Raw genomic sequence first — 22,489 nt, forward strand, 5'->3', positions numbered from 1 at the left:
CATGGTTATAAGAGCCCTTCTTGAATTATTTTGTTGCAAATACAGGTAATATTTAACTAACATTATCTCTATGCAGTTCCTAAACTTAAACTGAAAAACAAATGTATTTCATATGCAGCAGAGCAGTACAGAACCCAAGTCTGGTAGCAATTTGTACAGTCCTATTACTGAGCACTTAAGTGAACTAACTGCATGTGACAGATATAAGTCAAATAATATCATTTTAAACTCAAAAAAGTCAAGTATGGTCTTATGTTCTACCTCCAACATTAGAAACTCAAGAATTAGATAAAATTAATGTCTTGCTGCAATTCTGAAAGAGAATCAAATTAATGGTGATCTTCAGATAACTTCAGTCATCTCACCAACTTCTTGATGGGATATCCAAGATTCAATACTTTTTCACGTAAGTCATAGCTTGTTGCATTTACTTACTTCCAATAGAACATGGGGTAAAGTTTATCATGCTTCATTTAAAATGGTAATCTATACACATTCCTCCAAAAATGACTTATTCAATTCTCCCATCTACACTTTTGCAGATCACTATAAAGTATAGCAGAGGGTACTTTTTGTTGTACCAGGAATTGATACTTCTTTCTATTCCGTTCATGGATTGAGTGTGGGAGTAATGACTGCTTGTATGCCTCTACACAAGCTGATTGCCTAATTTTAAATGCACAGTCTCAGTATGGTGCTTAGGGGACAGAAGAACATTCATAATTTCTCCCCAGAAAGACTTTTCCTGAATTTTCCCAAGCAGTATCTTGGCATTTGTAGAGCATCTCTCTTCAAGGTTGCCCATTCAGATATTTCAGCATTTGTGTTACAGTCAGTTGCCAGTCAAACAAGTCTATGACCATTTGCATTGCTTTTCTCAGTATGTCTCCTGTTAGTCCTACAGGGAGTGGACCCTAAACATACTAGGTGTACTGAAGAATCAGTTGGACAAGCATTCTGTAAGCAGTCTCCTTTAAAGGTGCACTACACTTTCCCAGAGCTCTCCCAGTAAACCAGTCATCCTCTCACCTGTATTCACAAATGGCAGTTGTGCTCATTGTCATTTTGTAGCATAACATCCAGGTGTTTAATCAATGTGACTGACAGAAGTAGAATACTATTAACACTGTATATGAACATAAGAGGATTGTTTCTTCTGCCTGTTCCCTTTAAGTTACATCAATCTACATGTAAAGCAAGTTCTCTCTCACCATGCCAAATAGAAAATTGTTTCCAAATCCCCCTAGTCCCGTGTCCCCAGCCTTTCTGAGACCATTGGCTTGAATGCAATCGGATAGTACCTACCATTTCCCCCCCCCCCCCCCCCCCTCAAGCCACCATTACCATCAACAAAATTTAGCACCCAACTGGTCTTGAGAATGTAGAATGGAAAATAATTTTCCTTGCACACTTATTTTTTAAAATCACAAAAGAAATGAATTTAGCTTTCATTATTGTTTTATTAAACTATGAATTAATGAGTAAATGAGACAATTAATTGCTACTGCTTATCTCTACCTACCTTTTTTGTACAAACAATGGAAAGTCCTGGTTGGAATATCAACAGTTATGGAAAAGGTGACTACTACCCACCGTAAAGATGACATGTTGAGTTGCAGACTAGCTACAGTAGCAGTATCTCGGGGAAGGAGTAGAGGTAGTTCTGGGATGTATGTTCCATAGGATGTGTTTTTGCGGTGCTAGGTAGGTGGAGGGGGGGGGGGGGAGGGTCAGTGACACATGGAATCTGAATAAGTGAAGATCATTGTGAAAGGAGTGGTGGGATCTTTTTGTCGTGCCTGGTTGCAACTTAAGCAATTTTTGGTGCATTGTGAGTGCTATTTGCATACAACTCCTCCTCAGAAAAGAAAGCTAACTATCCACACTGAGACAGGACACCTTCTACAAATCATGCTCCCACTGCACCCATCCTCTCATTAATGACTCTTGCTTCATCCATGCCTTCATTCCCCATATAAAACCAACCAAGTTTAAATGTGTGCAGTATATGTATTATTTGTAAATCATTTTGTTGCTGAACTCCAGACCACTGTAGCTAAGAACAATAATGAAACTGCTGTTCAGGCCCTAAAACAATGTAGTAGTCACATAAGCTCACCAGACAAAAAATTAGTCACCTCAGAGTGCACAAACAGACAAATCCTTAAGCCTTTACAGATGGTGCAGCAATTTAGTCACTTCCTCAACCATGCACACACTTGCTGTATGTGAGCTTAAGGCAGTCACGATCAGCGAAACATTTATGTTTCAAAAAGACATGGTACATAAACACAGGTAAACAAGAGGATGTGACGGAGTGGCAAAAAGAAGCAATCATGTGTAGCTGTGCCTGTGTGGTGTGAAAAGTTGCTGGTTTTGTTGGTGTTTCGTAGTAGACTGTTCAACATGTGGTGGTGGTTGTTGGGATGTTTAAGGGGGACTAAACAGCTAAGGTCATCAGTCCCCCAGTTCAACATGTCTACAAGCAGTGGTGTAACACATGTATCCATAAAATACATCAAAATTATGGCGGAAACAGATCCTGACAGAGGTACTGGCTTGTGAATCAAAATCACTTCCAATCCCAACAGTAATTACTGCAATTGTGAACAAAGGTCCATTCCAACCTTTTAGCAAGAGAACATTGCAACAGGAACTGCATGAAATAAACATTTGAAACATGTCACTTTGCTGACATAAACACACAAAGATGACAACAGCAAAAGTGACCAGGCTAGAGGAATCTGTGACTGGTTTTCTGAACCATCATCTGTAATGATTTCTAGCTATGACTAATTTTCTTACTTACTGCTGAGGTTTGCTACCAATTAGTTCATTTATCTATTGTGCAGTGAATGATGAATCAATTTCTGGTCCATTGTAGAAACTACCTAAAACTCGGGGGGAGTGTTTTCATGATATGTTAAGTATATGTGACATATATGTTTCAATTTTACTGCCATAAATGCACTGTACAAAGTACGCATGTCATGGGTGGACTAAGTGAGGAAGGTGATGATCATTCATGCATTTCACAAGCTGTAAACTACACCACACTGTGTCATGCTTTAATGCTGATATGTGAAGAAAATGTGATTATTTGTAATTTATGTAATCACTATAACAGTATTATGAAATAGTGATAATACCTAGTAAAAAAATTAAAAAACCCCTCAGAAACTTTAATTTTATCCCTCAGGGGATAATTAGCCACAGTTTGGGAACCACTGCCCTCATCACTCAACAACACTTTCTTCATACACAACACTCATCAGCAAACAGGCTCAGATTGCTACATGGAAAAGTAGTCCTACATGATTCCCTGGAGCTCTCCTTCCTTCCTTCCTTCCTTCCTTCCTTCCTCTCTCTCTCTGACAAAAACTGTCTAATACACTGGATTCCATTAATCAAAATGTTTTTGAACTTCACATTCTCAGATTTTTGGTAAAGCACTGTAATTAAGTGCTGAATGTTTTTCAGAAATCTAGGAATATAAAATTTGCCTGTTCACCTCCTTCCTCAGTCTGTAATATATCTTGTGTAGAAAAATTTTTGAATGAGTGGTGCTTTGTAAATCCATGCTGATAACAGGCATTAAGTTTCTGTTTCTTGGAAACTCATGATTGATGACAATATCAATGCTGTTAGTTGCTTTCTTTGTAAGAAAAGGAAGATAAGATTTAATGTCTCATTAATGACCAGTTTATTAGATACAAAGCACAAGCCTGAATTGGAAAAGGATAGAAAAAGAAATTACCCGTTACCTTTTCAAAGAAATCATTTCGGTACTTGGGTTAAGTGATTTTGGGAAACCAAGGACCTGCATGACTGCAGTAACATACATATCACTAAGCAACAATTAAGAAATGGACATGCAGGTCTAACTTACAGTTGCTTTCAAGAACTTAAAGACTGCTTGTGAAGCTTTACTTCATTGAGTAATGTGGAGACCATATTATGAGTGGCAAAGACAGTTATATGGACTGAGTGAGGAATGAATACAGAACAGGTCACCCAAATAAAATATTTGATTGCTTGTTCAGCTAAGAATTCATAGAAATTTATTAGCAAATCTTGAAATCCACTTAATAATTAAAATTCAACTATTCATGTTGTTACGATCATGAAGGGTTGGAGAATTATCTTCCCAGTTTCTGGAAATTATCATCCCACATTCTATTACTTAAGAAATTATCTAAGGTTGCAGACAAGTGATTTCAAATGTTTTGTTCCCCTTGGGCTGCCCGAAATGGACACTGTGCAGGAAGATCTCCTGGATGTTTCCATTAAAGAAATGAACTGAAGCATTCAAATGAATAAGTCTCCACTGTCAATTGGTTTATCTTTTTGGTGCTAGCCAATATTAGAAAACAGACTCACCCCTACTGTACCTATAAAGAAACAGAGTACCCTCTGTTACAGCTCAGCAGTTATACTGACAGTGGGAAGAAGACAACTCCTTGCACTTTATGGATAGTCATTTGCTTTTTCTGAGAATGGTTTCAATTGCTCAGTGTGTGTACAGAATCCACCATAAGTAAAATCTCAGTTCAAAAGGAATGTGCTATATGATCCATGCAACTATTCAGTAGCCTAATTAATTTCTAAATACACTATGATGTCTAAATTGGAGGACACAACTAAACTGTGTTTTTCTGACGCAAGTTATACTCTTGGCAGAAGTAAAACAACTCTATTGAAATTTCAGACATACATGCATATTACAGCATGTTCATAAGAAGAGGCATAAATTCTGGGAGGAGGGAGAGGAAGCAAGCTCTGCCCACCGATTCGCAGCTCACAGGCTGCTGAGGGGACAGGGACAGTGGCTGGAGAGGGGGGGAGGGGGTGGGGGACAAGCCTTGCTAAAGTCGAGCAGTGCTGGCAAAACACTTGCGTTCACTCACATACAGTCTGTGCTTCAAGTGGTGCTGCCAGTGCCACCAAGACAGCTGTTAGCTACTACATATTGTACATCTACAAAAGTAAGAACTGAGACAGGGAATCATAAAAGTTTACAAGATTCACCAAATTGAAATTGATAGTTTAATGATGAATGATGGTGTTTGTTGTTACTAATTCCATATCAGTTCTCACAGACAATTTGAAATTAGAAAGAACCTGTAGTAAACCTTACATTATGGCAATAACAAGAGAATGAGTAAAATTTTTGAATGTTTACTCACATATGTAATCCTTATTGCACGAGGGCTTGCTGGAAAAATAAAGCCACCAAATTTTGTATGTGAAAATCCTTAAATCTTTTTAAATAAAACTTTATTAACATTCTCCATCTCTTTCTTCTCATCTATATATTAATTTCCCAACAAAACTTCGATTTTGGCTACAGTAACAACTTTTTGGGATTCCATTATCAAAGAATCCATTGAAATACGCATTGCAGGAAATCTAATGAACCGTGACAGCGGTTACCAATTAAATAATGCATGGAATCCCATCATCTCCGAAATTTGCTTGAGACTAAATTGCCAGAAGACTTCGATAGTAGGGGCCAGCGACAATACCGACAGCAGCTGAGTACTGCAGCTCCACCAGCAACGGTGCTGTTGCTGGGCAGTGTGGCCCTTCTGTCTCCGCAACTGCAATGCATTAGCGGCAGTACTATCAGCACACTATATAAGACAGAGAGGAGAACATCTTCGTCAGTCCTCGTTCGGCTCACCTGAAGATGGCTGGCAGTTGTCAAGCTGAAATATCATGCAATGAACTTCACGACAACCAACTGCAAGCCTGAAATCTTTTTGAACAATTGATTCTCTGGGAAAATTTCAAATTTTACAAATCTACATCCATACCCCCTCACTCCCCCCAAAATAACACCTTACATTAAGATCAATTCAAATACGATAAAGCTAGTTTACTCACTCTCACACTAGGGATAATAATCTTAAAAAACTGTACATAAACACTTTGAATTAGTGACATCTGAATATCAATTGATCATTTCTGCTATTAATGCTGAGCAACCTAACTGTTGTTGTCTACCAATTTTGTAGGCAGTAAGCAAATATGTAACATCTGAATGCAAATACACTTACAAGCCTATTTTTTCAAATGCCTTATGGGATTCCATATTTAAACGCTTACTGTTGACTCCTTGGAGACCCACCCAGGTATTAATCATAGTGATCCACCAATACCATAAGCATTATGAGAACTGTACGTCCCATCTAGGCAGATCTGACTCCATATTTCTAGGAAGAGCTAATACAAATAAGATGTGCAGGTGTCTTAGAGGCTGCATGCTGCTAACTGTTGTATCTCAACAGCCATCCCCATCAATGGTACATCCCTCACATGGAAGTTGTTAAGTGATGATCCCAACTCAATGTGCTACATAATGGTCCGCTGGTAAGCCAAAGTTCTGGCCAGATTCTCAGTACAAAAAGCTGGATTTGCCAAACCTGAATCAAACAGTCACCAAACATGTTCCCCATGGCAGAACCAGTAGTATACAAATGCTATGTATCACATACTATTACAGAAACATACTGCACACTGGCCACTGGCCTCTAAAAAGATGAGCCAGGTATTCTTCAGCACCTTAAGAGTGCGTGAAGTTCTGGGTGGATTATAAATAACGGTAGTAGCAAAGCCCACAACTCAATATATAGTTGACACATTCTTTATCAACAGGCATATCTACATCTACATGACTACTCTGCAATTCACATTTAAGTGCTTGGCAGAGGGTTCATTGAACCACAATCATACTATCTCTCTACTATTCCATTCCCTAACAGCGCACGGGAAAAACGAACACCTAAACGTTTCTGTTTGAGCTCTGATTTCTCTTATTTTATTTTGATGATCATTCCTACCTATGTGGGTTGGGCTCAACAAAATATTTTCGCATTCGGAAGAGAAAGTTGGTGACTGAAATTTCGTAAAAAGATATCGCCGCGACGAAAAACGTCTTTGCTGTAATGACTTCCATCCCAATTCGTGTGTCATATCTGCCACACTCTCTCCCCTATTACGTGATAATACAAAACGAGCTGCTCTTTTTTGCACCCTTTCGATGTCCTCCGTCAACCCCAGCTGGTAAGGATCCCACACCGTGCAGCAATATTCTAACAGAGGATGAACGAGTGTGGTGTAAGCTGTCTCTTTAGTGGACTTGTTGCATCTTCTAAGTGTCCTGCCAATGAAACGCGACCTTTGGCTCGCCTTCCCACAATATTATCTATGTGGTCTTCCCAACTGAAGATGTTCGTAATTTTAACACCCAGGTACTTAGTTGAATTGACAGCCTTGAGAATTTTACTATTTATCGAGTAATCGAATTCCAACGGATTTCTTTTGGAACTCATGTGGATCACCTCACACTTTTTGTTATTTAGCGTCAACTGCCACCTGCCACACCATACAGCAATCTTTTCTAAATCGCTTTGCAACTGATACTGGTCTTCGGATGACCTTACTAGACGGTAAATTACAGCATCATCTGCGAACAACCTAAGAGAATTGCTCAGATTGTCACCCAGGTCATTTATATAGATCAGGAACAGCAGAGGCCTCAGGACGCTTCCCTGGGCAACACCTGATATCACTTCAGTTTTACTCGATGATTTGCCGTCTATTACAACGAACTGCGACCTTCCTGACAGGAAGTCACGAATCCAGTCGCACAACTGAGACGATACCCCATAGGCCCGCAGCTTGATTAGAAGTCGCTTGTGAGGAACGGTGTCAAAAGCTTTCCGGAAATCTAGGAATACGGAATCAACTTGAGATCCCCTGTCGATAGCAGCCATTACTTCGTGCAAATAAAAGAGCTAGCTGCATTGCACAAGAGCGATGTTTTCTGAAGCCATGCTGATTACATATCAATAGATCGTTCCCTTCGAGGTGATTCATAATGTTTGAATACAGTATATGCTCCAAAACCCTACTACAAACCAACGTCAATGATATAGGTCTGTAGTTAAATGGATTACTCCTATTACCCTTCTTAAACACTGGTGCGACCTGCGCAATTTTCCAATCTGTTGGTACAGATCTATCGGTATATAAACAAGACAAAGAGCTGCTAAACTTTTGTAAATGTCCTGCTTCCAACAGCACACACATTCTCTGTCTCTATAATTTGGTGATAGCTGACTTAACAGAACAAAAGTAACACTCAATCTATGCTAGCCCTAAAGCTTCCATTTCAGTGCTGCTCAGTTCTGTATTGGGTTTGTATCTCTGGCAGTGTTATTTGTACGTTAACAATTACACACAGCAGCATGGATACCTTTACTGACGAAGAGCTGGCTGCTGTGCACTGTGTGGTGGGCTTCTCTTAATGCAACGGAAGAGTGGTCCAAGCAAACTATGCCAAGCTGTCCCCACAGTGATGGCAACCATTTCACAGTACTTTTGCATTTGAGGGTTGGTGCATTACTGTGTGTTTTGTACTGCACATATTCATAATTGCATATTACAGCTTTTTCACTATTATAAAGCTATTTTCACAAAAAACAAACTAGGGTAACAAACTGAATAAACCATTATTGCATTATTATTCTAACATCCTACAGAGAATTAAGGGTCCCTGATACCAAAATACCGAAATTTTATTGGTGGAGTGTGGGTTCACTCTGTATAAATGACAAGATATACAAAAAAAAAAAAAAAAGCCAGCTTTCTTCAATTTAATAGTACTCATCAGAGCTGCAGTCTAATTTAGTTGAATGCCACAGAGGCACAATATGTGATCAAAAGTATTCGAACACCTGGCTGAAAATTACTTACAAGCTTGTGGCACCCTCCATTGGTAATGTTGGAATTCAATATGGTGTTGGCCCACCCTTAGCATTGATGACAGCTTCCACTCTCGCAGGCATGCATTCAGTCAGGTGCTGGAAGGTTTCTTGGGGAATGGCAGCCCGTTCTTCACGGAATGCTACACTGAGAAGAGGTACCGAAGTCAGTAGGAGAGGCCTCGCATGAAGTCGGTGTTCCAAAACATCCCAAAGGTATTCTACATGATTCAGGTCAGAACACTGAGCACGCCAGTCCATTACAGGGATGTTATTGTCATGTAAGCACTCCGCCACAGGCCGTACACTATGAACAGGTGCTCGATTGTGTAGAAAGATACAATCGCCATCCCCAAATTGCTCATCATCAGTGGGAAGCAAGAAGGTGTGTAAAACATCAATGTAGGCCTGTGGTGTGATACTGCCATGCAAAGCAACAAGAGGTGCAAGCCCTCTCCATGAAAAAACATGACTACACCAAACACCACCACCTCTGAATTTTACTGTTAGCACTACACACACTGGAAGATGATGTTCACTGGGCATTCGCCATACTCACACCCTGCTATCGGATCGTCACTCCACACAACTTTTTCCACTGTTCAATTGTCCAATGTTTATGCTCCTTACACTTAGTGAGGCATCGTTTGGCATTTACCAACGTGGTATGTGGCTTATGACGAGCTGCTCAACCATGAAATCCAAGTTTTCTCACCTCCCACCTAACTGTCATAGGACTTGCAGTGGATCCTGATGCAGTTTGGAATTCCTGTGTGGTGGTCTGAATAGATGTCTGCCTGTCACACAGTACGGCTCTCTTCAACTGCCGGCGGTCCCTGTCAGGCAATAGACAAGGTCGGCCTGTGCGCTTCTGTGCTGTACATATCCTTTCACATTTCCACTTCACTATCACATCAGAAACAGTGGACCTACAGATGTTTAGGAGTGTGGAAATCTCGCATACAGGCGTATGATACAAGTGATACCCAATCACCTGACCACGTTTGAAGCCTAAGTTCCATGGAGTGCCCCATCCTGCTCTCAATATGTCTAATGACTACTAAGGTAGCCAATATGGGGTACCTGGCAGTAGGTGGCAGCATAATGCACCTAATATGAGAAATGTATGTTTTTGGGGGTGTCTGGATACTTTTGATCACATAGTGTAGCTTTGTGCCTTATACAACTGGCATATACAACAGAAGACAAAAAACTAACTAGTCTGCACCTCTCTTTGTAATAAATACACAGAAACAGTTTCTTTCTTTTTTTCTTGCAGGTAGGTTATGTTACAGATGACACACTGATTTTTTTCCATTTATGGACTAAGAGCAGAAAAATCTGCAACCATTTGGAAACAAACAATATGATATTTTACAGAAATTTACATCAACATCCCTTATCTCACCTGAAATTTGAAACTGTAAATGGCACTGAGACACCTGAATGTCTTCACTTTAATGACATATTTCATTAAACTTATTCTGAAACCCTCAGAAATTCTCCTAGCATTTTGACACAATTGATTCAGTTCACATATTAAGATTCCAGATACTTTGTCCATTCCATCCTTTTTGAGATTTTTCTCGTGCGTTTTTACGATTTTGCAAGTTTTTTTCCACGTTTTTCTGCTCTACTATAGATCCTTGCTCCTTCAAATGTGTGTGAATTCCTAAGGGACCAAACATCTGAGGTCATTGGTCCCTTGACTTACACACTACTTCGACTAACTTATGCTAAGAACAACACACACACCCATGCCCAAGTGAGGACTCGAACCTGCGGTGGGAGGGGCCGTGCAATTTGTGACATGGCGCCTCAAACCACATGGCCCTTGCTCCTTCCATCTGCATCAACACAGAAAAGTTTCCTTATCCCTAGCCAGAACCTATTCTCATATACTGTTCCTGCATTGTTCTTTGGCTCAAGGAATCCCCCAAATGGCATCACCATCAAATTACTCATCCCCAGCTGCCACGAGGCCCAAATCGTCTTAAAATGTATCTTTTTGTATCCATAAAATTCTGCTCTGCAATCCCAAATTCCTGTATCCCACTTCTCACATCAAAACTCTTGCCCTCCAGGAACTACAGCAACATGCACAACAGCAGCTCAAAAACTCTCCCACCTGTTCACCTCCTGCTCCCACCTTGGACACCATTATTCACGACCTCTGACAGCCTCCATCCCTTCCCCAGATCTGCTGATACAGTGGCTGACGAACCCTGCCTCGCGGACCTGCTACATTCTCCCCCTGGAACTCACTCCCAACACCATACAGAATCTAGAACCTAAGCAAATCCAAAACAGTCATGAAACTTTCCTCCAAAAGCCTTAGTTCTACAGATGATGTCTCCAGGGGTCTTACTTTTTGCCCAACAACCAAATTCAATCATCTTGGACTTGTTAAAAATCTTGTCTCCTCCTCCTGCTCCCTACAGAGGAAACACTTTTCACCACCAACCCTCCCAATCAAACTCAACCCACTACCAATGTCAAACCCTCCATCCAATTGTGATCCACATTTATTGCCCCTAAATCACATCCTGTTAATATTCCAGAATTTCTTAACTTTAAATTTTGCCTCACCATCAATCCCCCAAACCCCTCTCAACACAGAAGCTAACTTTACATACACAGAAAGAACCATAATCCACAGCCTAAACACTTGTCTTGACCTTATAATTCTACTGGCCAAGAAAGGTACAACCACTATGATTTTGAACTGCAGGGATTATCTGGTAGAAGGACTTCGCCACCTGTCAGATTCATCCACCCTGTAGGTGACCCTATTCCAGAACTTTAACAGGATCTTCTCAAATCCTTGGCTTATCCCAGAACCTCACCCCTAAATATCTCTCTATCCTCACCCCCACCACTCTCCATACTGCTGCTTTCTACAATATTTTTAAAATCCACACACTCAACCACCCAGGACACACCATTTCCTCCACTGACTCCACTATTCCTGTCCCTTTAACCATACAGTGCCCTGCTTGTCACTACTGGTGCCACCTCCCTTTACACTAACATCCCTAATGCTCACGGCCTTCACACTATCTTCCTGAGCGACCGACTTAAGGTCAGTTCACACTGTCCATCAAGGTGTATTCACAGTATCAGTCATGTCAAGTCAATTTAAGTCGCGTGATCACAACTCGTATTGCTGTCCTTAACTGTGTGTTTTTTTTTTTGCGCAGAGTGCACATACACAACACAGTAGCTTATATGTGTGGACGCTGGAGTCCACATTGGTTACAAAATGACATTTATTAGACTCAAATGTTTTGCAGCTTGCAATGATAGCTTGTATTTTAGAGAAGAAAGACAGGAGCACAAAACACCACAAAGAAAGTGTGTAGGTCAAAAGAATAAAATTATGTACAAGGGTAATCCCAAATCCACTATTCTTTTTATAAGTACATAAACATGTTTATTTCTACAATGGTTTACATCAGTTTACAGCTTGAACATTTAGCTATTTTTCGACATAATCACCATTTCTGTTGATGTCGTAACAGCACACCACCATGGTGTTCAGAAAGTTGGGAACCTCTTCTTTCACCTCGTCGTAGGAGCTGAATCGCCTTCCGGCCAAATGTTCTTTTGACCTAGGGAACAGGTGATAGTCACTGGCCACCAAGTCAGAACTATAGGGTGGGTGGGTGATTATGTTCCACTGAAACTGTTGCAGAAGAGCAATGGTTTGCTGAGCAATGTGTGGGCAAGCGTTGTCATGGAGAATGTGTACGCCCTTGCTCAACATTCCTCTTCTCTGGTTCTGAATTGCCCGTTTGAGTTTTTTCAGAGTCTCACAGTACTTGCCAGTGTTAATTGTGGTCCCAGTGGGTATAAAGTCAACCAACAATATCCCTTTCTGATCCCAAAAGACAGCTGTCATGACTTTATCGGCAGACTGTGTTTGAATTTCCATGGCTTTTGGTGAAGAAGGATGCTGCCACTGGCGCGATTGTTGCTGGGTCTCAGGTGTAAAGTGGTATTCCCAGGTTTCGTCAGCCTTGACAATTGAGTTCAACAAGTTGTCCTGCTCAGTTGCAAGGTGGTGAAGAAATGCGCGGGAAGCATCAACTCATTGCCGCATATGGTCCTCAGTAAGCATGCGTGGCACCCATCTTGAGCACACCTTCCGGTAGTTTAATGTTTCTGTTAAAATTCTGTGAGTGGTGCTTCGGGAAACCTCAGGAACCAATGTGCAGATATCATCCAGAGTGATCTGCCGATCTTCATGCATGCTTTGTTCAACCTTCAACACTATCTCCTCAGAAATTGACGGTTTCTTGCTGCTTCGTTTGTCATGAATTTCAGTCCAACCAGCTTCAAACATTCTACACCACTTACGAACACTTTTGACATCCACGCGCGACTCACCATACACTTTTGTCAATTGGCGATGGATTTCAATCAGAGCAGTGCCCTTTGCATTCAAAAACTAAATAACTGCAAGCAATTCACACTTGGCCGTAACATCAACGGGAGCTCCATTCTCAACGGCTGCCACGCCAAGACTGAGCGACTCAGCATGGCGTTTACACACAGTGCGTGAAGCACTCTTAATAACAGTGTGACCAACTGCCACACAGAGTTATGTACTTATTAAAAAAAAAATAGGAGACCTTACTTTTGGGATTACCCTCATAGTACAGGAGAGGAATTTCACACACCATGCAACGGGCTCGAGGAAGAGGAAGCTGCATCTTACATTTCAAAAAGTCAAAGTGTCACTTTTTTCATTTTTTATGTCAAACTGCAGCCAGAATTACTAAAAGAAACAGTGTTTCGAGCTGCCATCACATCCAATGAAAAACTGGTTTAAGTTTAATTTTGGTTGAAAGTGCAGTGCAAATTTTTGTGCTAAAGTCATAGCGCCAATACCTTTCCCTTCAAGATTTAACAATTTCCTTTACGTCTTGTATTTGGTTTTTAACAGTTCAAGTGCCTAATATGTTATAGAATTACTAGTGAATCCACGTAAATATTGAACACTAATGCTTGCAAAACTATTTCACACACAATCCACGGAGCTATTTAACAATAAATAAGCCTACCACGAACACATACCTAAACAAATAATTTGCAGTGTCTCAAGGTTTCAGTCAATTTCTTTAGCAAACACTACAAATGTCTGACATTAACACAAATTCTGCCTACTAATCAATCTGATTCTACCCCCAGCATAGTGCAATGTATTTCATTGTAAAATGTTAAATACAGTACCGGTATGAATAAAAATCCTCTCTATAAATGTAGTAGAGGGCCAGTAATTTAGTATGTTTATGTTGTATAATTCAGACTGCAAACCACTTTAAAAAAAAAAAAAAAAAAAAAAAAAAAAAAAAAAAAAAAAAAAAAACGAAATGAAACAATTTATAACAAATAATGAACAACAACTGATACCAGCCATGGAAATCAGGGTGAAATGAACTATAGAGACCTGTGCATGGTCATGTACTTGGTGGAAATGAGCTTGTGGGTCACGTGACAACAATGGATGGACGATGTCAAGTGTGAGAACTTTCTCCCCAAGAAACCTTGACAGTGATGTGATGTGACAGGACAGGATTGCCAGTATGGATGCTGCCATTTGAAATGCATTGCAGAATGTTTTGATGGGGCAGGATGTGACACAACATGGCGGCCTGTGTGAACTGGCCTTTAAGCTCATACTCTTACTAATCACAGTTAACAGAATAGAATAGCCTGGGTATTCTAAGAAAGATAGGGAAAACTTCCCCCGAGTAGTATCGTGTTGTTGTTATATAACTGGAAGTGGCCCATATATACCACAAATTAATTTACGTAATCAAACATATTGATACATTAAGGCCAATTCACACTGTCAGTCACGGCACGACAAGTCAATTTGTCACATTATCTCGGCATGCATTGCTGTCCTCAACTGTTCTTTTCGTGGGAATTGCAATCTTCGCAAGACGATTTTCCACTGTTTTTACACGCAAAGTGCACATAAACAATGCGGAGGTCCCCATTTGTACAAAAATGACATTTACTGGACTCAAGTGGTTTACAGTTTGCAGGGATAGTTTGTATATTAGAGAAGGAAGATAGAAGTGCAAAACAACACAAAGAAAGTGTGCAAGACTGAAAAAGTGACATTACAGGCTACATAAGGGGAACTTATTACATTAAATTGTACCTAGAATTACTAAACGGAATACAGTGTTATGAGCTGCTATCACTATCCGTGAAAATTTCGTTTCATATAATAGAGGGAAAAATTCCACGTGGGAGAAATATATATAAAAAACAAAGATGCTGTGGCTTACCAAACAGGAAAGCACTGGTAGATAGACACCAACACACAAATTTCAAGCTTTCCAACCCAAGGTTGCTTCATCAGGAAAGAGGGAAGGAGAGGGAAAGACTTACCTTAGTCTTTCTGCTCCCGGGATTGGAATGACTCCTTACCCTCTCCCTTAAATCCCACATCATTTCGTCTTTCCCTCTCCTTCCCTCTTTCCTGATTAAGCAACCTTGGGTTGCGAAAGCTTGAAGTGTGTGTGTGTATTTTTTATTGTGTCTATCTACCAGCACTTTCCCGTTTGGTAAGTCACAGCATCTTTGTTTTTTATAAAATTCCGTTTAAGATTAACTTTGGTTCCTAGTTCAGTGCAAATTTTTGGGCATTAGCCATATCTCCCTTAATATCTTTTGCTTCGAGATATAAAGGTTTTCTTTACATCTTGCATTTGGCTTTTAGTAATTCAAGTACCTTATTTGTACTGGGGTTATCTAGTGAAATCACAAATATTGACCACTAATGATTGTGAAACACACACACAAAATAAGCCTGCCATGACCACATATCTGAACAACTAATTTGCAGTGTCTGAAGGTTTCAAGGAATTTCTTTATGTAACACTAAAAACACCTAACATACAAACACCGACTAATCAATCTGATTCAACCCACTACTTATTTCACTTCAAGCTGCAGCCACGTTGCAATCCATTTCATTGTAAAATATTGAATACGATACCGGTATCTATAAAAATCCACTTTATAAATGTAGCAGAAAGCAAGTAATTCAGTATAATGATGTCATACAATGTACACTGCAGTCTTGCTGTTTCAATTAATTTGTTGTCATTTATTACAAATTTTAATAAAAGAAATAATGAAACTAAACAATTTATAGCAAGTAACAAACAACTGATATCAATCACGAAAACCACAATGAATCTAAATATGGAGATATGTTCCTGGTTGTGTATCATGAGAAAGTGAGCTTCTGTGTCACATGACTAGCAACAGATGGATGATGCCAGCCATCAAAATTTTCCTCAAGAGAAATCTTGATGGTACCATGATGGGATGGGACAGCCAATATGGATGCAGCCATTTGAAATATATTGCAGAATGTTTTGACAAGACGTGATGGCCAGTGTGAATTGGCCTTTATTCCAAACCTACTAACTACTCTGTGGTCATCATGAACAATTATATCCTCAACCACAATTATTTCACCTAAGAAGGCATCATCTACAAACCTATCTGTGGTACAGCAATGTGCACCATCCTATGCCAACCTCTTCATGAGCTATCTAGAGAAATACTTCCTACCAACCAGTATCCCAAATCCCTTACTGGGTTAAGATTCATTGATGACACCTTCATGATCTGGATTCAGGGTGAGAATACCCTATCCACATTCCTCCAGAACCTCAACACCTTTCCCATTCATTTCATCTGGTCTTCCTCAACCCACAAAGCCACCTTTGTCAATGCTTACCTCTACCTCAAAATGGCTACATCAGTAACCATGTCCATGTAATATCCACCACCCACCAACAACACCTCCACTTTGACAGCTGCCACCCATTCCATACCAAGAAGTTATTTCCATACAGCATAGCCACACGTGGCCGTCGCATCTACAGTGATGAGTGACGAGCAGTCCCTCTCCAAATATACCAAGTGGCACTGAGGCCTTCATACTGAAATTACCCTCCCTGCCTTGTACATAAACAGATCTCCCTCACCTTATCTCTCCAGTCATCTACCACCTCTTAGAGTAACACTGCCTAGCCACAAAGGAGCATTCGCCTAAAGACTCAGTACCACCCAGGACTGGAGCAACTGAGTCAGATTCTCTGCCATGGTTGTGACTACTACTCGTCCCACAGCGGTATTCCAGTGCCACCGAACCTAAGCAATATCCTCGTCCACACCTACTCTACCCTTGCTACCAACCCCCTGCCTTGTAGATTGTAACACTGTAATAAACCTAGATGAAAGACCTGTATCATGCATCTTCTTGCCGCCGTCACCACCACCACCACCTTCCCGTAACCTCCCTAGCCTCAACCTTCATTGGTCCCTGTTGTTTATTCACCCATCCCTTCCCTACCCACTCTAGCACAACACAGCCTGCTGCTCTACCAAGTACCCACAGTCTTGTTCCCCCTCTTCTACTTATCTCCTTGTCTCCCCCCCCCCCACCCCCCCCCCCCCACCAGGATCTAACATCCCAACTGCAGCCATATGCCCTAACAAGTCCCCATCACAACTCTGTATACTTCAACAAGCAGCATATTACTGTTCCCCACCCCAGCTTCATCCTCATCTCACTACCCAGGCGGATATTCCTGTAATACGCAGTTGCTTGCAGTATGGTCTCTTGTGGCCAGAGACAGTGGTCTGGTGTGTGTGTGTGTGTGTTTGTGTGTGTGTGTGTGTGTGTGTGTGTGTGTGTGTGTGTGTTTACCTTAGAAGAAAGCCTTTTGGCTGAAAGCTCACATGTTTACCAGTCTCTCTGTTGTGCCTCCATCATCCCTATAAGGTGGGCAGCAGTTTATCCTTTTCCTAATATTATCACATAATATGATTTAGTGTCATGCCAACATTTTATTAATAAGTATATAATCAATAGAGCTTAAAGTTAAAGACAGAGGGATTACTGAAAAAAGTAAACATATCACACACATTTATTTCAAGATACAATTCAGACAATAACTGACACACAACTTAATGGTTTTTGCTTTCCTTTGCACTCTGTAGTGCCTGAGTGATATACAATTTTGCAAGAGCCTGTGAGCAAAACTGAGATATGTGTTGACTATAAGTATTTATTTGGCCAGATACTATCATAGGATTGAGACGCTGCGGCACAGGAATTGGCCTGAACAGTTTATTGATGTCTTCTTCAGGAAGAGGTGGCTCATTTTTACCTTGTCTGTTGGCATTTTCTTGTGCCTAAAGAGAAATGAAAGTGGAAAACATTACTTCATAGTCAGACCAGTAGCCTGTAGTTAAACTTATGAATAAAAATATTCTATAAAACAGATGTAATAATAATAATAATAATAATAATAATAATAATAATAATAATACATCCAGTGGAGAATGATATTTTATGATATATAACAAACAAACAAAAATAGGAAACACTTTTCAGTTCCTTCTAATGATAAATCTCAACATATTCAAAAAACTTATACACAGGCCAACATAACAAAAGGGCATGCATATGTTCCTTTAGTGTCCTTAACACAGTTTGTAAGCAAGTCCATGAATTATTAACAGCAGCTGCATGGGGCCACAACAAACAGTAACTGACCAACTGTACCCCCCTGTAATTTACAATATGTCACACAAGCAAACAAAAGTGCACATTATAGAAGACTTGGTACTCCATTCTTTGGAGATGGCTTGAATATTTTTGCTAAATTATGCGGAGTTGTCTGGAGTTGTTTTTTCTTGCCTCCTCCAATGTTGTGTCACACGGAGCCAGGTCAGATTAGTAAGGTGTATGGGGCAGAAGAATCATGCCACTTTTAGACAAAATTGTGTAACAGTGATGGCTGTGTGTGGGCAGGTGTGGTGTCGTGGTGAAAGAACCAGTCTCCTGCCTGCCAGAAATCAAGCTCCAAGATAACCCACTAATAACTGCGTGTCAACAGTCTGTGAGCACAAGCTCTAGATTTTTTTCAATATTTTCATTGATTTGGGCAGTTGATGAATGTCCAGAACAAGGTTCGTCACCAATCGAAATGTCGCTGTCTTTAAATCGAGCAAATTACTCATACACTTGAGTTTTTGCCATAGTGTCATCTTGCTGAGCTGTTTTCAACAATAAAACAGTTTCAGCAGCATTTTTACTGAGTAGAAAACACAATTTTGAGGCTATACATTGTTCACTTAAGCTTGCCATCATAAAATCTGAAACAAGAACGACACAACACTAGCAAAAACAATCACTGCAGATGAACAGAACACGCCATGTTGACAACGCCATGTTGACAACACTGGTGAACTGGCTATGAGCTGCACTACACATGCCTAGCAGCAGAAATGCCTACTACGTAAGCTCCACCCACGGTAATGTTATTCCAGTTTTTTTGTTACTCCCTTGTAAAATAACTGCCTCCACTCATCCTCAAATCAGGTGCGTCCCTCTCATCCTGGGGTCATCCTCTTTAATGTTCCACAATCTATACTTACCTCCTCCCCATGGAGAACTATTAATACTGAAGGCTAGGATAATGTCATGTATCAGCAATACTAACATTGTGTTTCCTGAATCAAGCACAGATGTCTTTTAGGTCAGCATACTTCATACGAATAATGTGTAAACTTTACTTACCCTCTTTTGTAGATATCTGTTTTTATCCTGGATCTGCCGATTAACCTGTTGTTGGTAGCGATTGAACTTAATGGCCTCTTGATTCAATTCATCAACTCTGTCCATGAGGCAACGCAACTGGTTTTCCAGAACAGACCTAAATGAACACAAAAGCCACACTTTCAGCAAACACTTACTATGTAATTTATATGATATAATATCAAATGACACAGTATTGTTCTGGTGCATTAGAGTTTTATTGAGCTTAACATATCTTACGTTGGTCTTTAGTTTTGCACTGAACCTAAAGGAAAAACATGTGTCACTGAAATGATGCAGTTTAAGCTCTGCACAACAAATTGGTTAGTGCATGTGGAGCAATGACACAAATGAACACGAGTTTTTGAGTGGTATCGCATCTAAATCTAAAATTATTTGAATTAATTTTAGATTGAGATGCAACATCACTCAGGAATTCTTGTTTGGTTGCTTGAATCCTTCCCATAAAAAAATCATGCAGCATGGTAGTTTTAAGCTGTCAGTGTTACTTCCTGATTGACCTGATGAAATAATTTTTACTTAATCCACACTTGGTCTTCAGACTTGGTCATGAAAAGCTGTTACTAGCAGCTATGACTGAATGATTTGCAATTTGTGTATGCTGAGACAACGCTCCTGATTACCCAAGAGAGCGCCATCATCATCTAACCATACGGTAAAGCTGCATGCCCTCAGGAAAAATTAGGGGTGTAGTTTCGCCTTGCTTTCAGCCGTTCGCAGTACCAGCACAGCAAGGTCATTTTGGTTAGTGTTACAAGGCCAGATCAGTGAATCATCCAGACTGTTGCCCCTGCAACTACTGAAAAGGCTGCTGCCCCTCTTTAGGAACCACAGGTTTGTCTGGCCTCTCAACAGATACCCCTCCATTGCGGTTGCACCTACGGTACAGCCATCTGTATCGCTGAGGCACGCAAACCTCCCCACCAACGGCAAGGTCCAAGGTTCATGGGGGTGGGGGATGCTGAGACAAAGGTAATTAAAATTACTGGTCAGCATTACAATCAGAAAAAGGTTATTATTTCATTATTCATAACATAACTATTGAAAACTATGGGCATTAGTGGACAAAATCCATACGTATAACTATTAATTATATGATTCGGAAGTAATCATGTTGGGGTCCCCTAATAATAAATTTCAAGATTCTTGGATTGCCTTGTGGGGATCAATGATTTAGTAATTATCACCACTGTCAGGTCACAGCTGATTTCCTGAGTGCTGGTAGTGAGCCGCTTCCAACATTTCTGTCCGTACACCTCTCCCTTACCCATTCTGTCCCAGATGACACCACTTTCGGTGAGGTCCTTCATAAGTATGTCAGTCCATCTTCTTGTCCATCCAACATATTGGGCATCAAATGGAAACAACAACTTAGCAGAACACCCACAAGAACTCCATTAATCAATCATGCCAAGACAACCAGAGAGATCAGATCTTTTACCATTTACAGTCTTTTCAAGGAATTTCTTGGCTATTGTGATTTCTTCCATCTGTTTCAGACCTAACCCTGCAGAGATTTTCCAGTACAATTTGTTCCTATCATTCCTTATCTTATCCTTTATTGTTCATGTCTCAGCACAGATTTTGATTATTCTCTCCGTAAGAGCACAAGTCTTAAAATGGGAATAGAGTAGGCCCTGGAAATAGTCCTACCTTACGTAGTATTTGGTTATCCTAAAGGAGGCATCTTAATTGCAAAACTGGACACCTTTGTGTGTATGGCTTGTAACGTCACCATGATTTAAGTTTTTACAAACTATCACACTGTCCAGATATGGGGAATGTTGTACTTCTCCTAGCGTCTTCCATTCATCTGGAACTCGAGGCTGTACTCCTCTGCCTACCTTCGTAGCTACAGTCTTTGGTTCACTGACAGACAAAACTACTCAAAAGTGAATGTACCGTATACTCAGTTTTCTTGGACTTCATTTGTCTCTCTCCAGATAACACCAACATCAGCAAAAACCATTGCTTTCAATTCAGTTCCATACTATTTCTTTATCCATTTCATGATGTTACTCATCACAATGATGAAGAGCTGTGGAGACAAGGCAGTATCCTGTTGTACTCTACATATGGTCTCAAATCACTCCTCCACTATTTCCTACTCTAACACTGCTGATTCATCTTTTGTAGTGCATCTTCAGTTTCTTGGTCTATTTCTGTTATCTAGGAATATCCAGATCTTGGTACACCATCACAGGCTTTTCCATGTTTAGGAAAACTAGTGTGATGCTTTTATTATTTCCCAGATTTTTTAAAAGTGTTCTAGTTGCATCAATCTGGTCAACTGTATCCCCATTTTTCCTAAACCTATGTACTGTTTGTTCTTCAAGGAAACCTTCAATTACACTTGGATGTCTGCTTTCTATGATCTCCAAAATATTTAAACCATGCTATCTTTGTAATTTTGAAGCAGTTTAGTATTACCTTTCTTGAATGATTGTATAATTATACCTCTGCTTCAATAGTCAGTGATCTTGTTTTCCCTCCAGATTGCATTCAACAACATGTACAGCCAATGGGTACCATATGTTCCTGCCACCTTGATCAGGTACACACGTAATTCATCAGCTCCACTAAATTTTCAATTTGCTCATTTTTCTCAGAGCTTCCTCTAGTTCCAAACATACTTGGTGGTTTTCTCCATCCCTTCTGTTCTCTTAATACCCAACCTGAATTTCATTATCATTCAGGATGTTTTCCACACCTCCACTCGAGAGTTGGTTGAAGTAATCCCCCATTACTGCTGAATATGTCATGTTTCTGACTACACTCCCATCTTTATCTTCAATTACTTTCATGATGCCCTTGTCTCACCACCCATAATTCTTTATTACTTTGTAGAGAAATTTCTTATTACCACTGCAGTCTTCTGTGAGTTACTGGTAAATCCGTCCTATCATTTGTTTTTCTTATCAGCTAAAACTCAAACAGTTTTCATTACATGCATTCTTGGGTTACTATTTTGATAAGTTCTTGATTCTTAGAGTATCCTCTGCCCAATGGTTTCTGTAGTCTACTTCATTCTTTACCCTCTTGCTCCACCATGGGGTTT

General features: G+C 40.2%; 1 protein-coding gene across 1 annotated transcript in view; it reads right to left on the minus strand.

Annotated features, from left to right (window-relative positions):
* Positions 1-17,720: 17,720 nt before the first annotated feature.
* The window catches only part of LOC126272838 (eukaryotic translation initiation factor 3 subunit H), a 35,128-nt gene continuing 30,359 nt past the window's right edge, over positions 17,721-22,489 (minus strand). The window contains exons 5-6 of the mRNA XM_049976041.1: positions 19,393-19,528; positions 17,721-18,002 (exon numbers count right to left, since the gene is read on the minus strand). Coding sequence (XP_049831998.1) covers positions 17,775-18,002; positions 19,393-19,528 — 364 coding nt within the window. The 3' untranslated portion in view covers positions 17,721-17,774. The remainder of the gene's footprint in view (positions 18,003-19,392; positions 19,529-22,489) is intronic.

This window comes from Schistocerca gregaria, chromosome 5 (genome assembly GCF_023897955.1).
Source record: "Schistocerca gregaria isolate iqSchGreg1 chromosome 5, iqSchGreg1.2, whole genome shotgun sequence".
NCBI lineage: Eukaryota > Metazoa > Arthropoda > Insecta > Orthoptera > Acrididae > Schistocerca > Schistocerca gregaria.